This window comes from Bolinopsis microptera, chromosome 8, assembly GCF_026151205.1.
Source record: "Bolinopsis microptera isolate Bmic1 chromosome 8, MBARI_Bmic_1.0, whole genome shotgun sequence".
In the NCBI taxonomy this organism is placed as follows: domain Eukaryota; kingdom Metazoa; phylum Ctenophora; class Tentaculata; order Lobata; family Bolinopsidae; genus Bolinopsis; species Bolinopsis microptera.
In genome coordinates, this window is record NC_087079.1 from 3,371,338 (window position 1) to 3,392,019 (window position 20,682).

The following is a 20,682-nucleotide window of genomic DNA, read 5'->3' on the forward strand; positions in this document are numbered from 1 at the left end:
TCTCGTATTGGAAAATGACTAAACTCAATACTGAGTGTGAGTACGGGTGATACCTGCAAGTGTATTCATTAAGCATTATAAGCATCCTTACAGTTACAATATTTGCGATCTTCAGTTACGAAGTTTCAAATATTTGATATCGAATTTTTGAATTGACATCAAAGTTTTGATTTTGGTCTCCTCCTTTATGACGATAAAAAGAACGTTATGAATCTAGTGATATGGCAACTAGTGAAGGTGACGATGAAAAGACCGTTATGAAGCTAGTGATATGGCAACTATATATCTCCTAAAGTGAAGGTGGCAGTAATTTAACTTATCCGTGGTGTGACCAGATTCGATACCTGCCCAAAACTTTTTTATGTGCAGCAAATTTGGACGATTTGTGATTTGGACAAAACACTGCAATTAGGCTAAAAAATTCGTGAATTCGCCAAATATGCTGCCTTTAAGTTCTCAGGTTGGATTCTTCAACAGCGTAGTATATAACGTATATATAATTTTAAATTTTCTGACAATTTTCAAGTGAGTAGTTTCGAAAGCATCTTTTGCTGCTGCTTTGGGAAAACTTTGTTGTTGTTTTTTCGAGAGGATGGCTTCCAGTTCCACGATGTTGGTTGATGGCAGCCAGATAGGGCAGTCATATGTATTCACTGGCTTGACTAAGCTATCAATGAGTTTTAGCATCGTGCTAGTGGTAAGGGCTCTCGTAGTCGTGTCAATAATTCGTCTCATATAGAAGAATGAACGAAGAGCTTTTTTCCTAAGCTTATCGATTGCTTGTTTGAATTATAAGGAACCGTTCAGAGATAATCAATAATTGGATTCCAAGGTATAGCAATATTTTCTGACTGGTGTGATGACGTGATGTCCAAGTTGCCTAGTTTGAACTTGAAGCCGTTAGCACATTTCAGTATTCGTGAGCTTGTGCTAGTCGTTGCTCGTATTAACTGTAAAACATCAATTTTGAGGGATAAGGAAGTGTTTGTGGCTTCTAAATCTAGTTAAGGGGGCAGTTATGAAATTTCTCTTGAAATTGATTCTATAGTTTTTTCTGATAGAAGGAGTAATATCTATTTGCTGCTTTTAGTCCCATGGAAGAATATTGTTCCTAGCCAAAGTTACTGCCGGTCAAAGGTCAGCGCTCATGCGTAATAAATTGAGTCTAAAAATATATTTTCTCCTACATTTTTTCAGCAATCACCTTGAAACGTTTAAGACATTTTTTAGATTCCATTTAGAAGATTCCATTCGATCAGAATTTTTAGATAGGCCTTAGAAATTTTTTATTCCATTTTTAAAATGTTGGACCTCGTTTTTTGACGACTTTTTCAGATAAATTTCATAAAGACCCCCTCCCCTCCCCCCTGCCCCCTTAAATCGATTTTTCGTGCAATTTTAGGTCAAGAACAGTCATAAAAATGAGTTAATAACAAGGTCAATTTTTCTCGGTTATTTTTACCTTCAATTCAAAGGGGGGTAACAAAAAGGAGTTACAAGTATGAAGTACAGTGTTACTGTTATAAGCGTTCCATAATACAAAATATGTGCATCACCCCTTTCTGACTTTCTCCTACTGAACAGGTATCAAGGTCAAAAGGAAATCGTGGCACGTGCGGAATCGCGATTTTTCCCATTCTCCGCGACAAATCGCGATTTTTGACTTTCGCCACGAAAATACGCAATTTTCTCAGATGCTAGCGACAATTGATGAACTCCTTCAATTTCATAAATCGTATTTTTCTCCGATAATAAATTGACATCAAGTCTTGAAAATTATTCGAGAACTGCAAACCCTAGCCATTGCTGAGCAAGGCCTTTATCTTTTCCGACGAGCGGGATCATCAATAATGAGGTCTGATCGTTATCTTCTTACAGTTACAGCGTTCGATGTCTGTGTGAAGGTAAAATGGTGACATCCTCTGGATCAGGCAGAGGTCGAGTGTTATCGGGATTACTTCTGTAGTAGTTGTTCAGCAATACTAAGGTAATGGGACTACTGCGGACCCTCTACCAGCCTCTTCCTCTATCGTTCTGTTGGGAGATATCTAATCTCAGTAATGCAGGATCAAACGAAGTTTTTCATTTTTAGGGCAGAATTTGAAAAGATCTTTAATGGACTGAGGGAGCATCAAATTTAAGGATTTTGAATAGTTCCATAACTAAAGGTAAATTTAGGGTTGCAATTAGAGTTTACTTAAAACCGTTTTGTTCGGCTGCAAAACCATAAAAACCAAAGTCAAGTGATACTTTTAAGGCGAGCGAATTAGCAAAAGCCGCTCCAGTGCCCCTCTCTTTTGGCTGGCATGACAATTGGCACCGTTTGACTTTGAGCAGGTAAAGATAAAAGACGCACTACGTTGTAATCTTACAACCAATTTAATTGCAGTCAGACACGTTGTTCAAATGTTGGTAGATTGTATAAACTTAAATTGTTATGTAGCCAATTAGAAGTACAATAACTAATTGTGACTAAAAATATATATAATTATATATAGACTATAAACTTAAAGTATATAATATATAGACTATAAAGTAACTCAATTTGAAGCTTTAATTGCCGTTGGGGAGTGCGTTGTTCGATCAACAATGATAAGTTCTTCATTCGCAGCCAAGTTTCACCCTCTTTTGTTGTTTTAAGTCGCCGCATTATCAGCTCACCGTGCAATTATATTGATAATGAACTTGTTAGATAATGGACTTTGTTAGGTATCTAACTCTTAATTTTTCATGTGCGTTGTCCATCCTTTTTGTTTTTATCGTTACATTATACGAATTATACAAATGAATAATATTGTGTTGATCATATAACTGATAACCAAGGACAAAAGAAAATCGAAATAATTTAGGCCAAAAATCGCGGCGCCGGCGAAAATCTCGAAAGTCTCGGCGAATTCGCAGAAATTTCCACGGTTCTTCAAGTGAACAAGTTGTTTTTAGGCACGTGGTTCTGGAACAAGGAGTTTTATGGCATATTATCATTATGGTTATCGGACAGAATGAGGTTTAAATCACTTAACATCTTTAATTATATTGAATAGTGGCAAAATTTTGCAGCTCAGTGGCTTTTTGTGGGCGACTTTGAGGTGGCGGCATGTTGTCAGCATTGAGGCATCCATTGTATAAGTTTTCCAATATCACTATAATGTTCGTAGAAATATTTCCTTTACCCTCATGAGGTTTTGTCCATATTGTTTTCACAAAGGTATGTTATAAAGTTATAATATAAATTAATCGTCTTAACAATTGGTCAATATTCTCATTGTTCCAAATCTCACTTAACAGATTAACTGCTAACTGACCTTATGCCTAACACATTTTACATCACATACGTATTATGTCATTTCCTCATCTTTGCCTTTGTTGATAAGAGGGCCTCCGGCCTCTATGTATCGTCTTCTGAATGTTTGCAGTTTTACAGTCATTAATTGGGGTGTATAGTGGTTAACTTTATGTCTAGTGGTAAACTTATGTCTAGTGGTATAAGTTTTTATGTCTAAGTTTTAGGGAAGTTGGGAAGTTTTTGACTAACAATGTTTCGTGAGCAGACGAGTGGGTTAAAAAACTCCATATACGATTTTGGAAGTTTTTCCTGAAACTACTTTTGTTCATGTTTCATGCTACTCTGATCATTATAAGCCTAACAGATTTTTTTTTCGTTTTTCTGACGTCCGTATCTAGTAGTACCTACTACCTACCACTCGATATACGATTTTGGAAGTTTTTCCATGTTTCATGCTACTCTTATCATTAAAGCCGAAAATATTCTAGCATCTTCCAGTTCTGTCTCAGGTCTCCAAACTCTACCAGAACGAACTTGGGGCTGGACTGCTTTAATCAGGTCATCCTTAGATGTCTGATAAGATTGCAACAGTCGACACTTCTATACCTTCCATGTATCTGTCAAGCTGCTCACCGGTAAGGCCACACTGGATGATTGACTGAAGTCTGAACAGACAAAGACCACTCAGAGTGTGCCCGACCCCTAACCACTTTCTGAGGAAACTATTGGTATTCTCCTCCCATCTGGTAAATGTTGTGATCGGAATATCATAGATGGCAGGAGGCCACTTCAATTTTGGAAGGACCATGTACTGATATCCCCAGCACTTCTGGAGTCCAGTTAGGGAACTTTCATCGAGTCTCCGAAGAAAAGTGTTAAGGTCGACCTTGGTTGAGTCAATGACTGACTTGTCATTTCCTTCCACTCTTATCCACCTCCCATGGAACTTTATCGGCTTCTCTGACACATTAGGAATCACCTCACCACCCAACTGTAAACACATCTCTTCTCTCTCCACCTCCTACTCTCCTACTGCTAGCTCCTCAACCCACCTCACAGCCACTCCCTTCTTCAATACCAGTGCTCTGGACTTGGAGGACTTTAACTTAAATCTGGACCACTTACTTCTGAAACATATTGAGTAACGTTTGCATGTCCTCTGCACGTGCAGTGGTCAGGCAGCTATCGTCCATAAACAGCTTCAGAGTTGGTATCGGTGTGCCATCCTTGATGTACTCAATGCTCCTCGGAACCTTTAACTTTAGATGTTCATGTCCAAGGTTCATGCACAAGACAAACAAGATGACTGACATCACATATCCCACGAAGATTCCTATCTCAAACTGCTGCCAGTCACCGTTCTTGAGGAGAACCTTCCGAATACCCCGGAGATGTATTGTAGGATAGTGTTGAAAGGGAGGGCCCTGGCAATCAGAACATGGGAACCACTCCGTAAGCGTTAGCCAGGTCAAGCCATATTACACTCAAATCCTTCTTCTTGACCTTTGCCTCCTTCAATACCTCCCACATGGCACCAAAATGCTCCGTGTACCCACGGACGCCTGGTACACCACCCGTATGTATAAGGGTGGTGGTCTAAATATCTATTCGAGACTACAAATCCTCTTCGCCAGGATCGCCAAATAGATATTCCCTTGAATGTTACCTAGGGAAATAGGGCGTCCTGAACTGGGCGAGAAGTCGCCATCAGCCTTTGGGATGTAGACACCCTCGAAATACCTACAGTTGTCTGGATATTCTTCTAACTTATATCCAGTTCTTTACAGGTCCCAGAAATTCTTGGCAATACCAGGACATCTCTTATACACTGTGTACGGGATCCCGTTGTTACCCGGGGCACTCTTGCTCCTCGCCTTCTTTACAAACTTAACCTCTCAAGAACTTAACAAACTTATTTTCTAGTTACCAGACAGTAGGCTGACTCATGAGTAGCATGTTCTTATTGTTATTTAATCAATTCTAAGATCATTAGCTTACCTATGGAAACAATAAGTTACACTAACACCATCTTGTCTTCGTAGAAATATTTCCTTATACCCTCATGAGCTGTTGTACCTATTGAGTTCGCTAAGGTTTGTTATAAAGTTATAATATAGATTACCTGATTTAACAATTGATCAATGTTCTCATGGTTCCAAATTTCATGACTTGATGTCACTTGACAAATTAACCCCCAACTAACCTTATGATCTGATGCCTAGCACATATTATTTTATTTCCTCATCTTTATAAGAGGTCAAATTTATATTATGTCTAGTGGTCAAGTTTTATATGTCTAGTGGTCAAGACTCAAGTTTATGTCAAGTGGTCAACTTTATGTCTAGCGGTCAAGTTTTAGGGACATTTTTTGGCTAACAATGTTACGTCAGCAGACGAGTGGGTAAAGAAATTCCAGTGAAAGTGGATTCCTGAAAACCAATTGTTTTCCATGATTCATGCTACCCTGATCATTATGAGCCTAACACATTTTTTTCGGTTTACTTTACTAAAGTCCGTACCTAGTAATAGTAGTATAAATGTATAATATATATGCAGATTCTCCGGATTCATATTTTTCTGCTCAGAAACAGTCAACAGTGGTTTAGTGTGTTCAAGACAGTAGTTCATGCTAGCCATAATATGCACATTTTAAGTAGTATTCTCTATGATCAAAATCAGGGATGTTACCGAATAGCAGTCTTATACATCGCTTTGCAATTGCACCAATTTTATTCTGCAATCTGACTGCCTGTTGTACGTGTAGTGTAAATAGTGTGGATATAATCATATGCGAATATATATTCTAATTTTTTTATTTTTTTAAATCTAAAACTTTTCAAACAATACATAATTATACAGAATTGAATGCTTCTAAATAAACCCAGTTATAAAAGGAAAAAACCGATATAGCCCTAATTTTCACTATCCCAGAATATCGAAACCCAAATTATGTATTGAAAGAGGGGTAACCAAAACACGGTAGTGTGCAGTAATACCACACCCGCAATAACATTGGGCCCTAGCAACAATTAATTAATCAATGAATCAAAAACATATAATATTGTACTTATAGAAATACCTTAGCATTTTCCAGGTTTAACCCCATTGGATCCAAATTAATCGAGATTTTACTTCGATCTGCTTCAAGGCAAACCCTTCACGCAAGCTTGGATGTTCTCGATGCAAAGGCGTTTGCAGGTTTTTCAACAGAGAGAAATTGTAAATCTTTATGACGCTGCATTTCCTTTCCAATCTCGTCATCCTTCATAAATAAATTCTCTGCAGATTCCTGATTTTGCCAAACTTTCTTCTTAAGAGTAACATCTCTTGATTCTATGATATTATTCGCAATCTATTATTCTTGAACACCTGTTGTCGTAGCTGTTTCTGTGGCAGATTGTAACAATGGACACATAATCGATCAGCGAACAGACACTGTCTCTACCATTCTTGATTAACCTCTCTCTAGACACATTTCTAAGTTCATTTGTCAAATGCACATCATCGATTGTGTTCGGCACGATTATTACTTCTAATCACCGTTGAAAAGACGTAGTTGCCATGTGTATCTGAAATAAAACTCTCAAGGCTCCTTCTCCGAGCTAATGACTCTAAAGTTCCTGATTACGTGAACTTTGTCCGGCTCTGCTGTCCTTTTATTGAGTAGCTGGACGACAACATTCTTATAGGCTATTCTGTCTGCAGCTGATCTATCAGGAGTAATGTAAACAGAACTAAACCCCTCTACATGTCTTAATAACTTAGTCTTGCTCAAGATGGTACGAGCTTGATCTGAGCTTGACAAAGTGAATTTAACTGGTCTGACTCGTTCACTTGTGTCCTTTCCAACTCTATTACATCTCAAAATTTTTGGTTTTTCGTTGAGATGGTCCAACAAAATACCAGATACCTTAGCATCCAGGTTTTCCTCAGTCTCTGGAATCCCAAAGATAATCAGACTTTTACTTCGATCGTCTTCTAGGGCAACCCTTTTCACTGCAGCTTGGATTTTCTTCGGTGCAAAGGCGTTTTGCACGTGTTTTTCAACAGAGACAAAAAGGTCTTAATCTCTTTCTGAGCTGCACTTTTCACAGTTCCAATCTCGTCATCCTTCTTCAAAGCTAACTTCTCCTGCAGATCACTGATTTTTGCCATATCTTCTTCTTGCTTAGAGAGTAACTTCTCTTGTAGTTCTATGATCTTAGTCGCATCTTCTATTTTTTCTTTAATGAACACCCTGTTGTCGTCAGCTGTTTCTGTGGCAGATTGTAACAATGGACCACAATAATCGTTCAGCAAACAGCACACTGTCTCTAGCCATTCTGATAACCTCTCTCTAGACACATTTCTCTGGTTCAGTTTGTCAAATTGCACATCATCGTTGTGTTCGGCACCGATTTTACTTCTAATCTCCTTGAAAATACTGTTAGTTGCCATGTGTATCTGATTCACATACTCCGTAAGGAACTGGCCATTCACAACCATAGCATCATCTACCATATCCAAGTGTTCATTCTGTAGCGACAAAGGCATCGTACACGTTGTACAGAAAATGTACAAACAATGTATACAAATCTACAAAGCCAGAGAGATCTGGCAATAACTTATAACTGACTGCCTTAAGTGCCTTTGTTTTGGGATTTTGATTCCACCCCAGCAACTTATACAATAGCTACTACAAGCTAAACATGAAAACAAGGTGCCGTTCTCACTTCTCTTGTGCAATAAGAGAATAAGTGCCGTTCTCCATGCGGTTCGGCTTTGTATTAGAGATTCCTTAAGGCACGCTGATCGAGAATAGACGACTTCAAGTCTCTGTAGTACTCCGTTTTATCGATCCACGTCTACCTGGATGTAATAGCTTAGTTATATAATTATTGTTTTGCTTATCGCTCCCTAATCTAGCTAAACTAATGCTGGTTAGTTTAACGAATATATGACATTTAACTTTATAGTTCTGCAAATACATTATCTTTCGCTGCGATTTTGCTTAGTTTGGCTTGTCGCGGCGCCGCGATTTTTGGCCAAAATAATCGCGATTTTTTTGTCCTTGACAGGTATTACTATTACTATTAAAGTAAACAAATGTCCCAATCCACATCTACTATAAGATGTATAAGTGATATTGATAAGCGACTAACATGATTAAAATTATATTATTAAGTGACTCAATCTCAATCTGTTGGATTACGATCCAGCTTGATAAGCTTATTTAGATGTTTATTTGCCAAGAATCGCCATCTTTTGTTTTTCATTAAATATCGATAGTATAATTACATATTAAAATATTAATATTAAAACGCATTATTAAATTGGTAATTTATGCAACTTGCAGACTTGCTATCTGATAATAATAATAATGAACTTTCTGTGTATGTTTTTAATCATATTTATGGGCACAGGGCATGCCGATCTTATTTCATTGTACACAGCGATACCAAGTTAAAGTACACAAATCTGATAAAACGAATAACAGCAGATTGTGCAAAAAAAGTGCGGTGATAGCGTCAATGGTGCGATACAGCTTCCACCGCACTTATACTTTATAGCTATAAGTTGCCTCTGTCCGTGGCTGGTATTTTATAATTTGATTAAATAACACACTGTCTCTGGTCTGTTACTTTCACTGTCGAAACAAAACACTACAACGTTTTCTAAAAATAAAATTGTATATCATTGAAAAAAATAAAAATTCGAAATCTGAAGTTATTCTATTTTACAAAACTTTCTTTAGATTAGGGTCAGGCTTGTATATTTCATAACAGTGAACAATTAATATTTAAAGTTTACATTCTACAGACATTGAGGTTCAACGAAATAAAACCATCTTACTACTTATTCAAAATAACTTTTGTCGTTTGATTATATAGTATGCGATCATTTGGTCATATCATCAATGATAGTGCATGGTTACCATATTATGAAAGTGATAGTTACTATTTGATCGCCATGACAACCATGTGATAGCCATAGTTACCATCTAGTAACCATGGTAACCATGTTTTAATCATGTGAAATTGAAGAGGTGGAACTTTTAATCAGTGCTAATCAATTTAATTTACTTTAACTATAGACGGTAACCACGTGATTGACTATCACATAGTTACTATGGTTACCGCATGGTTACCACATGGTGCGGGTATCACATATAACTTATTATTTATTTATATTATATGTTTCTACTCTTCTGAATTGTGTGTCTTTGTGTATTTGCGTATAACCTGAGAGTAGTCAAACTTATATGTCTGATACAATGTTTATTATACATCAATTAGAATGGAATGTTTTAAACGATTGTTTTGTATAAAAATGTAGGTTTTGATAGATTGAATGGTGCCGCCTCGTCCATCTGGCGGTCATTATGAAGTCAAATATTCCACGTGATTTCTATCCCATTTGGATGAAATCATATCAATGTGAGACGCATTAACAACAGCTGAAATAGACACAAAACTAACCAATCTTTAAAACATTTCTGCCCATTAAGTCCTTAATTTCACTTAAAATCTGCTGCTTGCCCAGTTTGCAATCGCCCGACAATGCTATGTCCATATGATCCGTGCCATCCATTAGAAGCAGGCATATGTAGCATCTGTCTATCGAGGAAAGGGGCTTGATGTATTTTCTCACTGACCAGTACCTGAAAGTGAAGTGGCAACTAACGAAATAATTTAACATTATTGGAAAATAATTTTGTCCATAAACCATTCTAAAAGTGTGGCAATGCATATAAAATAAAAAATGTAAGCCAATACGAAAACTTAAGATGTGAAAATTGAAAATCAAAAGTAGCAAAATGTTACAGATTCAAACGGACTGATATCAACAACAACTTACCCTCGTCTCGACCCCTTATAGTAAAGTTTGTCAGCTAAAACACTAATTTCACCATCGTTCTTCCTGTTGAGGGCCACGGCCAGTGCACTGTTGCCTAAGTCGAGCGTCATTCCGAATCTAAAAGAGATGAATTTAAACAGGGTTCATTCAACCAAACTTTTTCTGAACGGATATTGAATATACATTGTTCATGGTGCTCATTATTGCAATGGAACACCTAAAATACCTCGCGCTCGCACTCACATAGATCCTCTATGACACATAGCCTGCAGTAGACATTACCAATAAACGGTGAACAGAGTTTTCAACTGAAGAAACCATTCATACCTAGTCGCAGAGCCTGAGCATCTAAAGAATGCGTTGCCCCTTCTATGGACCCTGGCCATAAAATCAGTCACTGTTAACTGGAAAGGCTCATTGGAACAAGAGACTGAAGCCACTTCCCCTCCTATACAAGGCACTGAAGCGGAACTGTAAGGGGTAAAGCTGCAGTCTGATGGTGATGAGGCTCCGTCGGGACATTTCATGTTGGACACACCGTACCTGTGATGTGTGTTTCGTTAGACGTACATTTTTGGTTGCTGTTTTAAGTTCTTGTTTAGCAAATATACCTTGAATACAGTAATAGTATGTTTCTCAATATTATCTCTGATGGTTCTCACTTTGTTTCTGCAGAAATATCGTAGAACTCCTTGACATAAACATCAATGAGAGTGCCAGTCTTGTACCCCATACTTCTACACAAAGCATCCACCTCAGACCTCCCCATACCTGTCCGGCAAACTAACTTCCATTCTTCTTTCTCTAGACTTGTTGCCATGAGCAATCCAATACGGGGAAGGTTACCAGGCGAGATCGTTTTAAAGGAGTACTTTTGATCAATTTTATCTGGATAAGTTTTGTTCATTGTTAATCATAGTACTGGCAAACACGAGCGTTAGCTTTAAATATTTTATGAACCCAAAAACCAATATTGGGGAGAGTGGATAAGCTTTTCTCATTCGTTCACAATTGATGATAGGAAGCAGTCATGGGCACTTACGATGCGTTACAATTAGAGAACTAACTGAATTCGTTACACTTACAGTTTGCAGGCCGTGAATGAATTGGAAAAGCAACTGGCAGATTTCATTCTCGGTATCATTTTGCGTTTGGATACATGGTTCAGCTTTAAGGAACGTATTCCTACCAACTACTTACCAGAATAACAAGCATCCTTGGAAGTAGATCCAGCGGCTGAAATCATTCCATCAGGACATCCAATACAAGAAAAGGCTCCAGGACCACTGTACGTATTCTCCATGCATTCCTCGCATCTGTTGTTTGTCTTGTAGCTTCCAGCCGAGCAAGGAGCTGAAAAATTACATTTCTATACATAGCCAAAATAGTTCATTGAGAGTTCCATTTTGGCTCCAAAAAAGATGGTACCATTTCAATAATCAGAGGTGAAGTATTAAAGAATGCAAAATTTTCCCTTTACGTTATGATCAAGGATTTCAACTTGAGTTTAGTCTTACGGAAGTAGCAGTCATACACTGAAGTAGATCCGGCAGGGGAACGTTCTCCATCTGGACAACTAGTACAAGACAAGGCACCAGCGCCACTGTATGCGTTCTCTCCGCACTTCTGACATCCACTGTATGTCATGTAGTCTCCAGCCGTGCATGAAACTGAAAATTTTACGTCAATTCTGGCCTATTTTAGGGCCCTTCAAGGATGAAATAGGAAAAGCGAGCAACCGATTTCATTCTCGGTATCGTTTTGCATTTGAAAACGGTTATTCAAATTGATATCATTTCCTTTTTGGGAAAGGCCAAAGGGAGACAATGGCAACGGTCCACTCTACCCAATTATGGGTTTTGGTAAAATCTATTAAAGAAATGTACATTCACTCATTATCTTGAGAGAATCCTCATATAATATTTATCATAGATGTCACTTTTCAATAGCCTTCCCGATCCATTTTTTGAGGTCGCTTAATTTATCGATTGATGATATCACATATGGAATATGGGTCTGCTTGAATAACCACTAACTAGGCAGATAAAATAGATTCCAAGAAATTCATGTCTTTTACTATTTATTTCTAAATCCACCAAATGCCAATTCCTTGTGTAACTTTTATTTTGTTTTATGTATTTCATATGGTGATAATATGGTGAGTATTACATTCCCGATGATAATAATAATCACAGATAATGTCGCATAAAGTACAGACAATAGAACATGGGTTGGTGTAACACATTATCCAGTATCCCCTGCATATCTTAGTATCTTGGGTAAGGTAACCCACACATGATGATGCTCAAATGCTGGGAATATCAATTTCAATGAGACAAACAATAAACTACGATAGTTTCCCATTTTTACAATAATAGGGAGTGGCTTGAGTCTTCTTATTGGCTACATTATATTTGCTGATGAACTATCTGATGCTCATTCTCGTTTATATGTATTATTTATTGTGTATTTTTGCATATTAAAATGTTGAATGATTGTCAACTTTGTCATTTAAAATCATATTTTGACCTGGTAGATACGTCTAAAAATATTCGATCTACCGACAGATTAAAAAGCTTCCGAAGGATTTGTAACGTTTTTGAGTCCCACCTTTCTTGTTTGTCGAATATCTTTAGTTGTGAACATCGTAAAAGGTTGCGGATTAATCGAGGGTGTTCATCTTATCAGGAGGAAAAACGTTTGTAAAGACAATTTTTACGTCAGACAATTAGTTAATCGGATAATTATCAATTAGCTAATTAGCAAAAAGTGTTTGTATTGGCTCAAAATGATCGGAATAGCTTAAAACACGGAGAAAAGTAGTTTTTAGAATAACTTTGAAAATTTTTCAATGACATTGTTTTTCGAGACTTTTTTTGCCAAAAGTGATCAAAACGTGGAGAAAAATGCTTTTTATTTTATTTTTAAAAAACTCCATGAATTTTTCGTTTCAAGAATACTAAAATCACCAATATTTGTAGTTGGAGTTCAGTATATCTCGACAGATTTTGGTAATCAGGAATTACTTAGTGGAAAGGTCTGAAACTGAAAAACGTTAACCAAACGATATTAGAGTTTCATAGCCTTATCGATTTTCACAGAAACTGCACCAAAAACACAGTCAAGATCGAACCGATAGCCTGCTCTACTATCATTTTATTGATTTTAATGATGAATCAGTCACTTCAGTGGGGTTAAGATAATCACATTTGTAATAATTAAAACCTCTCTGTACTGTCAATCGTGCTAATCTAAACCGGCCTACCTGGATTACCAGACCTCTTCTTTTCCTCAACAATCAAACCGAGTTGTGCAAGAAATGTGATTTATCATAGTTCATATCGCATTTGGTGGGTGATGTAAGTACATATCGAGCTGTATTCAATCACAATACGACACAATACGTGTATATATATGGCCCTAATGCGGTATATGAAACGCTTTATACCGCGAGAGACCTGGTATAGAGACGTTTTACAGTTTATCACTTCACAACTTTTTAACTGTACAATGTAAGTAATTGTAAGATTCCAGCACATTGTTTGTATCTCCATAATAGCGACTAACTTGACAATCACAAAAGCTCCAAAGTGATAACACCCGATTCCCAATCATTGTCCACATTCAAGCCTAAAGACAAAGTGTTAAGTGACACGACTCCAATCTGTTAATTGAAGGATTATGATCCAACTTAACAAGTTACTCATTTGCCATGATTCACCCTTTTTTTGTTTTTCAATAAGATATCGGTAGTATTGAACTTTTTGGCCTCATTTGGCCTATCCTGTCTAACTGCAGTCCAACTTCACGATAGTTGCCGATTTATAAAATTCAGATGACATTGCAAGTTACTCTTTTGTACGGTGTTCAGTATCTTCAAGTAAGTTAGCAGAATACAATCCAGCTGTTAGCTGGCATGGTCAACCTAATAATTTATACTCCGCGATATTACATGTCAGGATTCATCAGAAGTTCAGAAGCCTAGCGATTATACAATTCAGATAACATTACTGATTACTTAAATTAGCAGGACACAGTTTGCCCCTTGTAGTCCAAATTTACATTACCTTATTACCTGTTTGCAGGCCCTAATATGCATTTAACATTGTATTATTTTAATCGTTCTTGAAACTGTGTTTCAGTTTAGAAATGATCTCTATTGCCAAATTGCTCAGCTAGGCCTTTTACAAATTTTGTTGCTTTTGAAATTCAGGCTGTGGCCAAAGCGCGTGCTGAATTTGAAAAACTCTAAGATTTTGGCCTCCTCATGAAGAAAATCATTCCTACACCCCAGCTTTGTAATTGTAAGTTGTTCTTGTTACGAATCGTTCTGTGATTTGTATGAGTAAAAGCAGCAGGTAACATGATCTTTTGTGAGTTCTATATCTAATTCTACCTCTAATTCTACCTCTAGTTCTACCTCTAATAATACCTCTAGTTCTACCTCTAATAATACCTCTAGTTCTACCTCTAGTTCTACCTCTAGTTCTACTTCTAGTTCTACCTCTAGTTTTACTTCTAGTTCTACCTCTGATTCTAATTCAATATTCGGGTCCTTTATGCAGGTGGTTTATTACAAATTCTTTATATGATACATCAACATGGTACAGTTCTAAGCAAAGTTAAGTGCGGTCAATCAACCGCATCGAGCATTACTAAAAGGTTTGTTATGTATATTATTTTACTTTGGGGACAAAGACAATCCGGCCGTGCAGTTAAGATTTGGATATTTGAGGCACCATTTACTGCGCAGGAATATTTTACAAATTATTTGTTGCCTCACCCAACAACGTGGCACTTAACTCTGGCAATGTTCTGTTGATTAATTGGTAAAGAATTTTGCTTAAAATTTCAGTTTTTTTAAATCGTTCATTTGTGCAAAAATTTGTTCGATAATTTAACAAAATTAGCCAACAATTTTTTTTATTTAGAAAACAATCCCAGTTCGGTCCCGGTCAAAATTCGGAATTTTAGCTGGGACCGGGATTCCTGGTCTCGGCAGATTTTTGACCGGGACCGGGATTAAGCCGGGATCCCGGTCGAACCTTGCTGACACTAAACCATTACACAGAAGAAGATTTGTCTTCTTCTGTAAAGCTTTGTGCTTATAAAGCTTTGAGCTATGTACTTACTCCCAAACACTTGCCTGAGACCCCCTGGAGCAGGGACAACAGGTACACTATTCCTGCTCAACTATTGTTTCCTACAATTTTATATAGATACACTCTCCAGATACTCTTTATTTTAGCAATACTATCGAGACTATATTATTATAATAATTATAAATATGTGCCCTTTAACACGTCTGCAGTCTGTTAGCAACAAAGCTTACCCGCGCCCGATACAGTTACACATGTACATGTAATATAACCAAATTACTATGAGGATATTATACAGGATTAAACAGGAATAGTTTATCAGAGATTGTATAACCGAGACCAGAGTGGAGACCAGTTTGGCAAACAGCACTGCTATACCATTTGATACAATTTTAGTTAAAACAATGTTTCTACAATTTTCTATTCACAATAATGTTTTCTCCTAACTCATTATACACAGGACTAGCATCCCAATACCAAAACAACAGTGCAAAAGCTCGTTTGGCTGGCAATGGCATCTGCTGACAATTTTCAATTTCGTGTGTGTAAAAGGGGCTGAATATCAAATAAGTATGTACTTACTTTGAGTACTTTGAGTAGGTTTGGCTGGGATCGCTTCAGGACAACAGTATCAAGTACGTCCTCCTATCACTCCACAGGGGTCTTTTTGTAAGTACCATTCCAAGAGTGAGTTGTTGTTAGTAGCGGTGTATCCTTTAGTCGGAGGTGTGTCGGGGAATTCTTTAAGGAATTTAGCCAGTGACGATTTTAACAGGTCCAAAGTAGAGATGGAATTAATTTCTTTGGGGAGAAGATTCCACAGCTGTGCCGCTTTCACTCCAAACGAGTTTTCATAGTGAGTTGCCACAGAACGCTGTGATTTGTTGTTCAGTGCTGGTACAGTAGCTTTTATTCCATGTCTGGGGTTGTTTTTGAACAGCATGCCAATATCATTTGGGGCCAGGCCATTGAGAATTTTCCATGTGTGGATCAAGATGTACCTTTCTCGACGTCTCTGCAATGATATGATATTGAGTTTCGTGAGACGTTCCCAGTAGTCTAAACCACTGCATCCGTTAATGCGTCGGGTAAATTGTCGTTGAACGTTTTCTATAGCCTCTATGTCCATGGTCTTGGCTGGATTCCAGACAGAGCAGCAATATTCTAGCTTACTCCGCACCATGGTTTTGAAGAGGGTAAGCATGAGAAATTGTGATCTATCTTTGAAGACGCTAAGAACCCAGGATGACATAGTGCTTGCTGATTGGATCATTTTCTGGATGTGGGGAGTCCAAGAGCAGTCGTTTGATAAAATCACCCCCAAGTCCCTGGCAGTTTCTGCTGGCTCAATTATTTGACCTGTTGTAAGAGTGTAACTGAGCAGATCATTTGTAAATGGCAGATTTCGTAGCAGAAGAGAATTATTGAGCGTATAATTGAGGATCTCAAATTTGGCTTCATTGAGCTGCATATTGTTTCTTCGAGCCCAGGCAATGACATTGAAGAGGTCTTCTTGTAGCGATGCTTTGGTGGCCAAGTCCAATATTTTACCGATGAGTTTAGTGTCATCAGCAAATATCTTTCCAAGAGAGGTAAGCAGTGCGTCCAATTGGTCATCGATGTAGAGAATGAACAGAATCGGTCCCAACACTGTACCTTGTGGCACTCCACTTATCACCAGCTGGAAGGATGACTTAGTTCCTTCAACGACCACTGTCTGGAGACGGTTTGTTAGGAATTCGCTTAACCACTGGAGCATGTTTCCATGAATTCCGTAACGTTTTGCTTTTGCAAGTAGTATGTTGTGATCCACCTTATCGAACGCCTTTGCGTAATTGAGGTATATGACATCTACTTCTTCGCCACTGTTCAGGCTTTTCAATATGGTATCTACATGGTCTAAGAGTTGAGTTAGGCAGCTCCTCTTTTTGCGAAATCCATGTTGATGCGGTGAAAGAAAGTTATTCGCTTCCATATGTTCGACAAGGTTGTTTCGTATCACTCTTTCGAAGATCTTGATGATATGCGATGTTATAGAAACAGGGCGGTAGTTGGCAGCCTCTGTGCGGTCACCCTTCTTGTAGACAGGGGTAATAAACTGCGTTTTCATGCTAAGAGGGATTACTCCAGTTTCAAAAGAATCTTGCCAGAGTAGAAATATGGGCTCGGACAATGTCTCTCTACATTTGGTCAGGATCCTAGCAGGGATATCACCATCAGGGGTCGATGAATACGGGTCCAGTTCCTTGATGGCTTCTGAGATATCGTTAACTGAGAATTGCATTTGATCGAGTTCCTTAACTGGCACAGGGTTCAATCCAGCAAGGCTTTCCTCGATGTGGGCTTCATTTGGGTCACTAAATACTTTCACATATTGGGCCTGGAGGAGCTCGGCCTTTTCCTTGGGGTCAGTGTGCAGTCGACCTTCTCTATCTCTGATGGGGGAGACAGAAGATTTGACTTTCGCAAACTTCTTTGCGTAGCTGTAGAAGTAACGTGGATTTGTCTTTATGGTAGTGACAGCTTTAGCCTCGCGTTCGTTGAGCTCGTTGATGATCAGCTCACTTATTTACATACTAGAGGTGAGAACCAAAAAGGTTTCACATATTACTGAATTTTCAAATGGTTTTGAACATTTATAAATAATATAAAGCGGCATCGAGTTTTGTGCTAAGTTGTGCGGAAATTATTGTGCGAAAATTGGAAAATTCTGCGGTTTCACACCGCAACTAGAATTAAATAGTGCCTATGATCGAAAATTCTGAACTATAATGCTTGGTGACAACTTCAAGTGCATACGTTCAATGATTGTATGTTAGATTAGTATCATATCCACAGTTCTAAGCAAATTCAAGAGGTTCCAAAGTTTTCTGGCCTAATGTTCTCCTGATCTTTTGTTTAAACGGAAACGTTAGGGCCGGTAAACTTGTGGCCGTTTAGACATATCTTGTGACAATGTAAAATTAAAATAGTTTGTAATAATACAATAACATAAATATTAAATATGTATTTATCGTAAGAGAATATTCCTACTATGATGAGTGTCTTTTAATCTTCATTATCTACAGCAAATGGATGACCAAGGAGAAGTGACCCCTTCTTGCAATTCTGAGCTATGTCCTTTGACGGAGAAATCGAAAAAGTGGAGAAAAAGCGACTACATCCTCCTAATTCTTGGATCTCTCATAAACTTCGGGGATGGGATAGAAATATTTCTGCCTGGAGTAATCACACAAAGAGTGTCCTGTGAACTGGGTGTGGACTCTTTTCAAGAGGGTATTTTGGGGAGTGTTTTCTACATGACTTTATCCTTCTCTACCATCATAGCTGGTCCTTTATCAGATAGGTTTGGTAGAAGAGCAGTTTGTCTCTTCTCTCTCTACACCAGTGTGCTAGTTAGCATATTCTGTGCCATAGTGGCTAACTTCTACACCCTACTCCTCTCCAGGGCCCTGGTTGGGTTCACTGTGGGTTTCAACCTGGTTATTCACTGTGTTCTGATCAGTGGCAAGGTATCCACTATCCAGCAAGGAGGTGCTGACCCAGATGTGGCTGGTGATTAAGATCGTGTACTCGTTGGGAGGCGTGTGGGTGAGTGTGTTGGGCTACCTGATTCTGGAGAAGCTAGGATGGAGGGTGTTTGTAGTCCTGACATCCCTGCCTGTCTTCATACCTCCCATCATCATCCTTCATTTCTACATATCCCCGGAGGATAAATACACGGAACTATCCAAGGAGGAGGACTGTGCTGAAAGAGTGGCTAAAAAAGAATTTGAGATGGAAGATTCTAAAGTCATTGCTAGGACCTGTAAAGCTGGTGTCTTCGTCGCGACCGGAATTTTCGGGAGCTGGTCAACAATTCTCCTTCTACCAATGTTTGTCCTCCTGGCATCGCTCATGACGGTGAGCTACATTGCAATACTGCTGGTACACACTTTACCCGTGGCAGTGCTCACCAACTTCCTGGTAAAGTTCGGGGTTGGAATGGTAATGATGCAGTTCGCCTGTTTTAACTACCACACGGACTACTACGGCACGAGGTGGCTAGCAGTTTGTTCCAGTTTATCTAAAGGGTGCGGGGTACTGTCAGGTGTCGTGGGGGTTGCCATGGCATCCTTTACAGCCCCTCGCGTGACAGTCATTACAGCGCTGGTTCTGAGTGTGGTGCAGGCGTGCGTTAACCTCACCATGACTGAGATCTAGTTCTAACTTTCTAGCTAGAATGTTAGTTAGTTAGTTTAGTTAGTTAGTTCTAGTTAGAATGTTGAGAAATAATCTAGTCAGCTCTAGTAATTTAGGACATAAGTTTTGGTTAACTGTTAGACCTGCTGGCTGTTTGGCTAACTGTTGAAATTGGACACATCGCAAAGGAAATGGAGATGGAGCTTTAACAACAGCTGCATTGACTGTTATTTCAATGAAATATCAAGTGCTTATTTTTCTTATACATGAAAGACAGGATCAAATATATAACTTTTGTGTGATATAATATATATAATAATATAATAATTTTTAATAAATCATGTTCAGATTATGGTGATAATGGATGTAAAGGTACTTCAACCGAATTAACAATCCAACCGTGTGTATGACGTGTCCCAGTAGCCAATCATAATATATGTATTTCTACCGGTGGCACATACTGGATGGCGGTTAGATGAGTACACTACTCTCACAAGCATCTCGAGTCTCTCGGTGATCCTGCCTCCACACCACACTCAGTCTGGACTCCCTTCCGGCCGACCGAACTATTTTCCTAATATCTCCTAATATAACTTTGATCGAACAAGCCTAAATTCATGATGCACTATAAACTTGATTTGAGACAGAAATTTTAGACAATTTATCTGCTTACGTGTAATTGCAAACTCTTATCAGTTACCATGTCTTTTATCTAATTTTTATCAGCAGATTTATAAATGATATTTTAATACAATTGATCAATGGTCCAACAGATCTAAATACTGGCGGCGAGTTCAACCATTAATGATAACAATGATTAACCAATCGGCTTCGAGCAAAGGCTTTTCAAAAGCCAATACCGGTTTGTTACATTTGTCATACTAAAAACTTGTTTTTTCATTTCATTGATGTCTCCACCGTAAAAAAACTTAAATTCACAATATTTTATTTTGCTAGTTGTTGCAGCAATTTGATGTCATTAATTTCACAATTTACAATGATGGTAATTTGTTTGAAAGATTCGTGATTACTTCAGTTCTGCAATCTGCACGATTATCTATAAAATTTATCGTAGCGGATCCTTCTTGATGTTCTTTAACGTACTGTTTGTTGAACAAAGTTAAGCTATTATTTAATCTGACTTACATATTCACAGTTATTCACCATGGATTTGTTTGTTATTAAATAGTTTTTCATAAATTTTTGGATTCGGATTAATTCTATGTATTGGATCCAAGTAATTGCGGATATAGTTCACTATGTGTTTACCCTGTTTGGGTG

General features: G+C 38.1%; 1 protein-coding gene across 2 annotated transcripts in view; it reads right to left on the bottom strand.

The window, feature by feature from the left end:
• Positions 1 to 8,933: 8,933 nt before the first annotated feature.
• The window catches only part of LOC134819497 (uncharacterized), a 64,965-nt gene continuing 53,216 nt past the window's right edge, over positions 8,934 to 20,682 (bottom strand). For both annotated transcript variants that reach the window (XM_063829453.1, XM_063829452.1), the window contains 7 exons: positions 11,638 to 11,790; positions 11,321 to 11,473; positions 10,783 to 11,008; positions 10,448 to 10,663; positions 10,121 to 10,237; positions 9,742 to 9,923; positions 8,934 to 9,504 (listed from right to left, as the gene is read on the bottom strand). In XM_063829453.1, the coding sequence (XP_063685523.1) occupies positions 9,440 to 9,504; positions 9,742 to 9,923; positions 10,121 to 10,237; positions 10,448 to 10,663; positions 10,783 to 11,008; positions 11,321 to 11,473; positions 11,638 to 11,790 (1,112 nt within the window). In that variant the 3' untranslated portion in view covers positions 8,934 to 9,439. The remainder of the gene's footprint in view (positions 9,505 to 9,741; positions 9,924 to 10,120; positions 10,238 to 10,447; positions 10,664 to 10,782; positions 11,009 to 11,320; positions 11,474 to 11,637; positions 11,791 to 20,682) is intronic.